Source organism: Diadema antillarum, unplaced genomic scaffold (genome assembly GCF_040938485.1).
Source record: "Diadema antillarum isolate AM-2024a unplaced genomic scaffold, OU_Dant_1.0 seq00001022_RagTag, whole genome shotgun sequence".
Classification (NCBI taxonomy): domain Eukaryota; kingdom Metazoa; phylum Echinodermata; class Echinoidea; order Diadematoida; family Diadematidae; genus Diadema; species Diadema antillarum.
Window position 1 is genome coordinate 738,126 of NW_027271857.1, and position 11,874 is coordinate 749,999.

The following is an 11,874-nucleotide window of genomic DNA, read 5'->3' on the forward strand; positions in this document are numbered from 1 at the left end:
GTAGTGACTTCTAATTTGAGGGTCATTTGAGCTCTCCTATCTTCTTTGCCAGTCATGGCTGACGTGAATCATTTCTATCTATGTAGGTCGCTTCTACAACCAGTATGCAGACTTCGCATCATTCTCCCACGACACTCAATCCTGCGGTGACTTTGTTGTTAGTTTTGTACATTTAGAATCAAATAGTAGGATTCTATACTCCCTATTTTTTTTCAAAGGCCTTCGCGCTGTTTCTAGACAGCTGCCTACAGCTGGCTTGTCGTTGGCGGCGGGTAGTAATGAACGCAGGATGTATCGACCCTCTGTTTGTTCCTCTTGCGGAGGGCCTTTTACGGAGGCTATCTCCGTCAAGCCATGCTTGGCACGCACACTGGTCTGCTGTGGAATAATTCCTTAGTCCCGTACACATTGTTGCACGTTGTGATCATAAGAGTATAGAAGCTGTCGACAGCTGGAGATATATATCACCTCCTTTGCAGACGTTTAGAGCAACTTGTGTAGTACCTAGTACGTAGTAGCGAGAGAGGACAAGAAACGCATAATCATGTCGGTACTGGAAAGTGTTGACGATGTAGATATTGATCAATCAGGAAAGTTCAAGTACATTTTGATTCAGCTCAAATCAGGAAACAAGAAAAAGTACATCGTGCGAGGATACGGGCGATGTGGTTATCACGGTAAGATGTAAGGGAACCCTAGCCCGACCATATCAGACGCTGTTGTTAGTGTAAATACGCTGACATCGCTGTGCGAATACAGCCTGTCGCTAGTACTTACACTTAATTACAGCGACTGGCCTGGGCCAGTTATGTATAGTGTGTATAGTTCAGTACTTATTATTAATCATACTGAGAGCATCCGCAAGCAATCTTATGGTTGAGCATCCTTTTGGCTTTGTCCAACATATTATTACAATTAGCATAAAAATTAACTTAGGATAGCCGAATATGTAAGTCTAACTACGACCAGCGTGCAGCAGCCCCATTACGCTACGCGTATGGGGCTGCTTAAGCCCCCGTTCCACTATGCCGTTCTCGCTACGATTTGACAATTTTCTCAGGTCGGGAAGGATCGGGTAAAACCTCAGCCGATCTGGACACAGTACGATGTTAGAACGCTCTAAGTACGCTGCAGTTACGACTACCAAGTGCTTGCTACGCTCTTACTACGATGATCGGGAATGAGACATTACGATCTCTGCCGCTGCCGGTACGCTTTAGAACGATGTAGCTACGCTGTTAGTGCGATGTTGCCGATGTTATCCGATCGATGCACGCTGCATCTACGCTCCGAACGATCTATACGATCTTATCACGCTCTTACCCCGTTCAGAGAGCTGAAAAGTGCCCGATGTGCCCCGATGTACCCCGATTCGACTGTCGGTCTGCAGTCAGTCAACTTTTATTAGCATGCAGAACCGAAGAAATATACTGTGGACCTCGAAGAGGCTCCTTAACTCACGGTTCTTTTGCAGCAATGCATTGTATAAACAAAGACGTGCTGATTTTTCCAAGGCTTTTTCTTGATGTCCTTGCTTTTATAGTCCGTCTTCCTCCAGTTGTAGATGATTTCATATTCTACTGAATTCTGCTATGTCCTCTTCCTCCTCTTTCAGCATCACGTGGAGTCTCTCTTTCTTCGCCTTTTGGGGCTGCTTCGCTGCTTTCTTCTCTTCTTTTTCTTCATCTCTTCTTCTTCTTCGAAAATTACAGCTAAAATTACTTCCCGTTCTTGTGCAGATGTTACTACGCTCAGAAAGACCTTGTTACGCTCATCCCGCTGCGTTTACGCCGTCACTACACTCTCCCCGCTGCGTTTACGCTGTCACTACGCTCTCCCCGCTTGCCGTACGATTAAAAATATGTCAATTTTGATCGGGGAGATCGGGAAGAAATTTTGAACCGGTTCAAAATTTCTTCCCGATCTGAAAAAATGCCCGCTCCAACCCCGACCTCCACACGCTGCTGCTACGATGCTTCCGATCTGCGTACGCTCTTGCCGCTCTCTCCCGATCTGCTAGATCGGGACAGATCGGGGTCCAAAATCGTGATAGTGGAACGGGGGCTTTAGCCCCGGAGACCGCGCCGCTGGTCGTAGTTAGTGTAAGTCTGTAAATGTGTGTGTGTCAGTTGTAAATTCTCAGAGTCAGATGTCTTGCATGTTAGCATTCATATGATACAAAAATTCAGCTGTAATCAGTATGTGTGGTGAATTCAATTACCTGGTATTCACATGCTAAGACTTATTAAGAGCAAAAATTAGTCTAAACTAGTAAAGTGAACACATGAAAATAGATTTAATGTTCATACATTACAACATACAAGCATGCAGAAGCATATCTTTCACTGACAATGTCAGTGTCAGTGACATAACGATTTCTTAGTCTAGCTAGGAAACAAAATTTAAATGTGATTGTGTTTAATTGTGTACTGTATTTCACTAAAGTTACGTCCTCCCAGACAGAATATGATGCAATACACTCTGACTCTCAAAGATCAATAATGAATAGTGTTTCAAATTCGAGTCTAAAGCTAATTATCTAAGATCTTTCTCACACAGCGGACATATTCGATGAAGTCACCCCTGCCCTGGAAAAAGGAGGTATTACCTGTAGCTGTCCAGGTGGAGGGAGAATTGAACACAATAATGCAGCTAAGACCATTCTGGTCTATGGTTATTCCATGGTAAGTTTGTAGCTGTCTAGCTACGCTACATATTGGTTTGCAGAGGAAATAAGGACCGAACGTTATTTTTGTACATCACACCTGACACTTTATCAAATAATGTTCATACCTCGGGCTACTTTACATGGTCAAAACAATTGTTTTTTGTGTTGTTGTTGTTTTTTTTTTGCATAAGAATTCAGCTGTACATCACAGTAGTAAGCTTTAGCAGTGATGATGGCAACTCTTCATTTGCCTCACAGGTTTGTTCACCAGACACTGTTGAAAACAAATTGAGGTTGACTCAACTAGCTTCTCTACTAATATCCTACTGGAAGAAACTACTGTAACCATAGCAGAGATGTAATCAATAACAGTGTTACGATCTAACAAAGAAATAGCAATTAAAGATATCATTTTAAAGCACCTTAGGTGGAATGTCAATAACATTGATATATCTCGCAAAGCTAAGTGGAATACAATGACAGCACATAGAACTTAGAAAAGAAGAAAGCAATCACAACCAGGCTGTGATGCTGCTGGACAGGTGACGGGGAAATGCACAGTTGAACCACATTGATTGTTGTTGTCTATTTACATGTGCGCCAGACCTTGTAATCAGTACCTATTGAAAAATCACATCAAAATATGTACATAATACTGTTGCCTGCAAACATCAAAGCATTCTGGTTCTGTTTTTAGTAATGTCTACATCTCCACTGTTTTGAAAGGAAGCAGTGCATCCCAAACATATTTTCTGTTCACCATATTTTTTAAACACAGGGGGAAAAAAGATATTGCATGAAGTCTTACAAATATTAACTAACCTGGACTTCATTCTCTAGAGGAACCCTAATGATGATTTCAGTAGAGCAATTGCAGTGAAATATTATACCATCACTTATGATGAAAAGTAAGATTACTCATGATTACATGATGTTTATGGATGTAACACTAAATTCTATCTGGAGATGGATTAGACAAGCAGTCAAGTGTGGTAATGTATATTCAATGGTGGTTGTAAAGTTCTTGTATTTGTTTCCTTCCACAGGGCTTCGGACAAGCTGATCACAGAATCACCGTCGAGATCCTAAAGAAGAGATTTCCACACTATTCAAAGATAAGCTATTCCAATGAGGGCTACTGACGAACATGGGGGAAGGTGAAGTGCATGACTCTACAACAACGAGCAGTGCCATGCTGTTGATGACAGCTACATGCATGCTGAGTTTACCAATCGAACCATATAAGAAACACGATTGCTGCTGAAAACAGCATGTTATTACGTATGAGGTCAAAGCAGTCCTGAAGTTGTATGATATATGGCTCTGGTGCATTGTCTCATATCTACGGTCAAGAGCTCTGCAGCAAATGGTGTTATATCTTATATTAATGTTAAAGGTCCTGTTTACCTTTGGGAGCAATGATTTCAAAAATGTTCACGATATCACATTTGATGCAGATATGTGCAGGTCTGTTGTGTCACAAAACATCCTACCATATAAAATTTTGCAATAAAGCCTACAATATAAGGAGATGTCAGTATTTTTTTTCAGTTAACCGTAACTGCAGACGGTTTAGTTTGGAAACACTCTTATTATAACTATTGTTCACATTTTTTGCATTTAACAACCCTTAAAGGGTGTTAGTCCAGTCAAAATAGGGTTTCACCCACCACTAATTGCAACAGTATGAATTCCACTGCAGTGCAACTTGTTATGGGCTCCTAAACACCATACTAAAAGTCCCAAGAAATCCAATGGGGTAAAGTGGCTAAATTTGCATAATATGCAAATTAGCTCCATAATGATAAAAATACAGTGTTTCCATGAAAACTATGCTTCTAGGTTTCAGATTGGAAAACCGAAAGTATTTTAACATATGTTTACAATGTCAGCTAGTGCGATGCAAACATTTCCATGGACATGATCTGGGCCTCATTTGCATAATATGCAAATTAGCTCCCATAATGATAAAAATACAGTGTTTCCATGAAAACTATGCTTCTAGGTTTCAGATTGAAACACCGAAAGTGTTGAAACTTATGTTTTCAATGTCAGTTAGTGCGATGCAAACATGTCTATGTACATATTCTGGGCCTCATTTGCATAATATGCAAATTAGCTCCAATAATGATAAAAATACAGTGTTTCCATGAAAACTATGCTTCTAGGTTTCAGATTGGAACACCCAAAGTGTTGAAACATATGTTTGCAATGTAAGTTAGTGCGATGCAAACATTTCCATGTACATATTCTGGGCCTTATTTGCATAATATGCAAATTAGCTCCAATAATGATTAAAATACAGTGTTTCCATGAAAACTATGCCTCTAGGTTTCAGATTGGAACACCGAAAGTGTTGAAACATATGTTTGCAATGTCACTTAGTGCGATGCAAACAATTCCATGTACATAATCTGGGCCTCATTTGCATAATATGCAAAGGGTACCGAGCCAACGGAATATTCAAATGCACCAAAGTGCCCGATATGAGCATATCAAGAGTGTTCAAATGTGACATTTCAGTTTCTCTTCACCAAAACAAACTTTTCAGCATTAGAAACCTAGCATGAATAATTTTAAGCGAATAATAGTTTGTTATCAGAAAGATAATGATAGCTTATCCATTAATTACGTAGAATCAAATAATATAAACAACTGTCAACATCTATAACTTGTCCAATTTTGTAATTAATGAACTCTATTTGGAGAGGTGCTTATTCGAATCTGGATGATTCAGCTCTTGCACCCTTGAGGGTTTTGAGATATTGAAGATAGCACAGTCAAAGGAAACTCTGTGGGTAGTGACCAAAGTTACCCCTATCGATCATATCCCCACGGCCATTTGCAAAACATGCATCAACCAACGCGATTTCCGTTGTTCTAAGCGTACAAGATTTTTTTTTTTAAAGTCGTTTGGCCGTCTAGCAAAGACTATTTCTATGAAAGTATATCTTTAAAAAGTGGTGCACATGAGTCAAAGCGACTCGGAGGGAGGTACCCGAATTTATCCCTATACCCTCACAGCCCGGTACAAAACACAGTATATACACGTGAATACACCCTCTATAACCCTCTATAACGTCCTTTTCGTTTCATTTCCATTAAATTTCAGTGGAAGTTATAGAAGAATTATTGTTCTACAATATCTATAAGATGAAAAGGTGAAATCCTAAAGGCAATGAAAAACATGCAGTATATACAACAGCGAAAAAAATGTTCCATGGGTACATGCCTCTGAAAAGTTCTTCCGCCTGTCTAGCACATACTCTTTTATTTTCGTAAAATGCAATTCAGGTAATACAGGAGACGTTGCTTTACAATATCTATATTGTCAAAAAGTTGGACATTCAAACGCAAGCCCTTGGGAAGTGCCCAAATCACCCATACCTTGACCTTCGTGGTCCCAAAACAGGTTAACAAAACATGCATTATATGCCAAAGCAAATTCAGTTGTACATGCACGTAGAAAGTCGTTTTGCCGGGTTGTAAATTAAAACACTTTACTTTTCATGATTTTTAAATGGTAGAGACACTGCTTTACAATATTCATATAGTCAAAGGGGTGCACACTCAAAGGCCACCGAGTGGGATGTGTTCAAATCATCCAACCCCCAGGGCAATATAGGAAACATGCACTATCATTTAGCACGAATATGTTCCAATTTTCCAACGGTTGTACAGCAAGTGCCCTATTGTTTTCAAGAAATGCAATATAATTAAAAGAAGAAAAAATTGCTCTACCTTAACTTTATTGTCAAAAGGGTGAACATTTCAAAGCAATCCCTTGGGAAGTGTCCAAAATTACACCTCCTCTCAAGCCCCGTAATTACAACACACGGATACTATGAACGCAAATACTGACGTTCTTTGGTACATGGTTTTAGAAGTAGTTCCGGCAATACAGCTACACACTTTTATATCGATGAATGTCGTGGAAATGATAGAAGAAGCATTGCTTCACAATATCTATTCAGTGAGAGGATGCACATTAAATTCCAATCCTGTGGGATGTGCCCCAAAGTACCCCATCCTCACGGCAATATAGAAAACATTGAATATCATTAACGCGAATATACTATATGTTCCAAACGTACATGTTTCAAACTTCGATCATGCCATGCAGCATGGGCACTTTTGTTTTCAAAAATACATTGTAGTTAATAGAGGAGACATCCCTTAACGATATCCATATTCTCTAAAGGGTGAACATTAAAGGACAATCCCTTGGGAATGGTCCAAAATTACACCTACGCTCACGCACCCTTAAGACAAAACACAGATATTAGCAACGCAAACACCGTTGTTCTAGCGTGGATGGTTTTAAAAGTAGTCCCGGCAATACAGCGAATACACTATTTATCAATGAAAAGTTATGGAAATGATAGAAGAGGCTTAACCTTACCAGATCTATACAGTGAAGAGGATGCACATTAAATGGTAACCCTGTGGGATGTGCCAAAAATATTCAACCCTCACGGCAACTTAGAAAACATATAATATCATACAACGCGAATATGTATATGTTCCAAACGTACATGTTTTCAAAATTCCATCGTGCTGAATAGCAAAGGCACCTTTGTTTCCAGGAAATGCAACTAATTAATAGAGGAGACATTGCTCTACAATAACTATATTGTCAAAAGGGTGAACATTCAAAAGTAATCCCTTGGGAAGTGTCCAAATTCACATCTACGCTCACGCCCCCTTATTACAAAACACAGATATTAGCAACGCAAATACCGTTGTTCTAGCATGAATGGTTGTAAAAGTAGTTCCGGCAATACATCAAATACAATTTTCATCGATGACAAGTTATGAAAATGATAGAAGAAACTTAACTTTACAAGATCTATACACTTAAGAGGGTGCGCATCAAACGGCAACCCTGTGGGATGTGCCAAAAATACTCCACCCTCACGGCAATAATAGAAAACATATAATATCATATAACGCGAATATATATATGTTCCAAACGTACATGTTTTCGAAATTCCATCGTGCCGTATAGCAAAGGCACTTTTGTTTCCCCAAAAAATGCAACTAATTAGTAAAGGAAACATTGCTCTACAATAACTACATTGTCAAAAAGGTGGACATCCAAAGGTAATCCCTGGGGAGGTGTCTGAATTTACACCTACGCTCACGCCCTTTATGACAAGATACGGATATTAGCAACGCAAATGCAGTTGTTCTAGTGTGAATGGTTTTAAATGTAGGTCCAGCAATACAGCAAATACACTCTTATATCAATGAAAAGTCATGAATATGATAGAAGAAGATTTGCTTTACAAGATCTACACAATAAAAAGGGTGCTTATTGAAGGGCGACCCTGTGGCGTGTGCCCCCGAAATGCCCTTTATCCTCTTGGCAATATAGAAAACATATAATATCATATAACGCGAATATATATGTTCCAAAAGTACATACTGTCAAAATTCGATCGTGCCTTACAGCAAGGGTATTTTTGTTTTCAAGAAATGCAATGTAATCAATACAGGAGACATTGCTTTACAATACTTACATAGTTAAAAGTGATGCACATTTAAAGCGGCCCCTTGGGAGGCGCCCAAAGTTACCCCCTCAACCCCGCGTCCCCATATGCAAAACGTGCATTGTGCCAACGTGAGTACTGTTGTTATGAATGTACTCTTACAGTTACCGCTAATTTGCATTTTATGTAAATCATTTTTGTACGACCAATTCGAAAAGGCATCTATCGTGTTCATTGACCTACAAAATATAAGTTTATACATTTAAATCTTTAAAATTGGATAACGGGAAGCTGAGATCTGTCAATTTCCTCTCATTTCAGGTGCTAATTTGCATATTATGCAAATTTTACTAAATTGCCCCGCTGGATTTTTTGGGACTTTTAGTATGGTGTTCAGGAGGCCTCAACGACTTGCTCTGCAGTAAAATTCCTACTGTTGCAATTAGTGGTGGGTTACCCCCTAAAAATCGCTAGATTGACTGGACTATGTGTACAGTTCTGGTCGAGGTGTAGATTTAGCTTTTAACGTTTTGCGAGATATTCAGAAACCACTCTATGAGATGTCAAAGAGCATGCAGTTCTAGGGGGTATCAAAAGTTTATTCGATGAAAATCGATTTTGAAATGGCTGAAATATCCAAAAACAAGGTGAAACAAAGAGATCCTAATAAAGTTGGGGCATGTCGCCTTTTATTATTAGAACTTTTTTGGATATCTCAGCCATTTGGCAACCAATTTTCATCAAATAAACGTTGAATCCTTCTTAAAATTACATAATCTTTCATATTTCATAAGAGGCTTTTCATTATCTCACTTAGGAATGTTCAAAACATGAATCCCTACCTCAACCAGTACTGTACAGTCCCTTTAACATCGATTATACGGATTCAAATTTTTACAGTGGTTGTTTCTATTCCTGACTCACCTTTTAGAACTATCTTAAAGCACTAATGCTGGGTGTTTGTTTCATCTGCAAATGGTAAATTATGCCTTTAAAAGGTGCTCTCAACTGATGAGCTTGTGCATGCTCAGCTGTCATTAAAGGGGAAGTAGTAAAGACAATCACTGAAGGCACATTGCCAGTCTCAGTCAACTTAATGTTTATATACATTTAATCTTGACCGTACCTTAAAAAAAATTAAATAGTAGAAATGCTTACAAATACAGCTGCTGGTACATTGTGTGTGTTCCTGAGCGGTTGCATAGTGATCAACTGTGGGGACGATATGCTGTGCACTGTGAACTTATTACAGCCCAGCAAATGCTCAGTAATTTGCTTTCCTGCATGTTCATGCAGTATATATTATGCATGCATATTATTGCAACAAATTGTTCAACAGTGGTAATTTGAATACATTTGTACAACAAAAAAAGAAAGAAAGAAAGAAAGAAAGGAGGTGAAAAGTTAATTACACTCAAGGTACATACCTATTAACATGTGTGGTAGATAAAATCATATGTAACCAGGGAATGATTTTCCTGGTATTGCATTGCAATTCGCTCTGCATTCTTATACTACTGCTACACAAACTAACTTTTGTGTAGCTGTTTTCTTCCATAGAAGTGTACAGAATACCATTTAAAATATTATTCATCAGCTGAAATTGCTGATCAAATTTGAGTTGGAAAATTATTCCCTGGCAACAATGATTACAATTACAAGAAAAAAAAAGATGGTGTGTTACAGAGTCCACAGTCTGTTTAATTCATCCTTAAAGTTATTCGATGTCTATGTATCATGTAGCAGATACATGTATATGTCACTGCTTACTGAAGATTTACTTAGAAGAACTAATCATGGTGAAAAAAAAAAAACAACAGATCAGATCAGCTTATTGTAAAACCTGAAACATTGGCAGCATCAATTCAGATAGAGGCAACAGCCTTCTTCCAGCATGAAAATTGTGTCAAGTACCACTGACATTCAGTGCTTTTGTGAATCTTTGCTCCTCACAAAATTTGTGAAAGTTTGAGCTGTACACAAATCTGCCTATCACGTTTAGGCTTTGTAACTGTAAAGTTGCCATTGAATGTTCCAGAGACCTAAAGAAAAGAAATATCAACTTTTCTGCAATACATCTCATTTGAATGCAGGCATTTAGTGCAAAATTTTGTTTGTTTGTTTTTAAAAATCTAATATCTTGCTTTCTCATGGCTGTGCAAATTACTTTTGATGAGACTTATGTTCTTTTCAGTGCATGCAGTTTTGAAGTTACCAGAGACTCCAACTCTCCCGTTTTCGACGGGAGATCTCCCGCCGAAAACCCATTTTTGCAAAATCTCCCGTTCTCCCGTTTGAGATTTAACTTCTCCCGCCCTGGCTCTTTGTCTCCCATTGGAAAGGATTTCTTACTTATTCCTATCGTGTGTTGAAAAAATAAGCCTTAGATAGCACAAGAGAGCATGTAGAACCCTAGGAACTTCGCGCTTCACACACATCAAGTTGGAGTCTCCCGTTTGCTAGGGGTTTCAGACGGGAGAATCTCCAGATCAGAAGGTGCTTTGGGTTGGAGTCTCTGACTTACTGAAGTCACGCATTGGGAAGGGTTGTATGAGGTAGAGAGGTCTGTGGTGACACCATGTGTACCCAAGAAGTTCTTGAAAGGACTGCTGTTTGGAGAAAGAAGACCCCAGAAAGAGGAGAGGGAAGTAACATAAAGGAGGAGTGTAAAGAAGGCAAATAGTGACAGGGGAAGGTAGTTGTGAGCTGGAAGTATTGTGCTTGTACACTATACATTATTTGAATAAAAATTGTTTTGGTATTTCTAGTTTCCCTGAGTCATAAGTCAGTACATTGTGTTGTGCATAATTATATCAACTGTGATATCAGATACACATGTCATTTTGAGCTCAATTGAGACAGTCAAGTGAGCTCATACATTGTTTGTTTGTTTGTTTGTTTTTTGTAAATCATGTATTGGGCATTATCTGCCATCTGATATCCCAAATCTTCAATTGGAAATAATGAATTTTAGATATATTTCATTTCCATCAGCAACAGATTTTTTTTTTCTCACAGGCATTTATAAAAGAATGATATGCAAAAACCAACCAAACGATCTGAAAATCAAATACATATAATTGGTACAATGTAGTTATAAACTTTAGTACAAGTTTATAATTTTGATGGAAATAAAGGGATCCACAAAATAGCTTTCCTTGCAAATCAGGAACCCCTCACAGGGGAATATAAAATAGATATAAAGCTTAATTGACTAACATATGAACATATAAACAAAACAATAGAAAAAGTCATGAAAGTGAAAGTATATGTATATATATATATATATATATATATATATATATATATATATATATATATACATATACATGCATACATACAGAGCGTATAAAAAAGGTAATCCAACTTTGGAGGGCTACTGTTTCTTGATTGTGAGGAAAGAGGAACTCTTCCTCTTTCCACTGATATCTAATTGTGTTGACAACTGTCATGCATGACTGAGCACATGAACTTTAAAGAGAACAATGACAAATTGCACTTTTTTCCAAGTTTGCAAGTTATTGTGAAGGAATAATGCATGTCTCGCTGCATGTATGAGATTTGTCAATGAAAGTTGCCAAAAACCACTGTCATTGACAGATCTCATCCATGCAGTGAGACGTGCATTATTCGCAATAACACGCAAACTTGGAAAAAGTGCAATTTGTCATTGTTGTCTTTAAAGTTCATTTGCTCAGTCATGCATGACAATTA

At 38.3% G+C, this 11,874-nt stretch overlaps 1 protein-coding gene across 1 annotated transcript; it reads left to right on the forward strand.

Annotated features, from left to right (window-relative positions):
• Window positions 1-347: 347 nt before the first annotated feature.
• LOC139742836 (14 kDa phosphohistidine phosphatase-like) lies at window positions 348-4,303 on the forward strand. The gene is made up of 3 exons (XM_071653352.1): window positions 348-677; window positions 2,560-2,684; window positions 3,715-4,303. Exons 1-3 carry the CDS (start codon window positions 545-547, stop codon window positions 3,808-3,810), a joined length of 354 nt encoding a protein of 117 aa, XP_071509453.1. The 5' UTR covers window positions 348-544; the 3' UTR covers window positions 3,811-4,303.
• The last annotated feature ends 7,571 nt before the right edge of the window (window positions 4,304-11,874 follow it).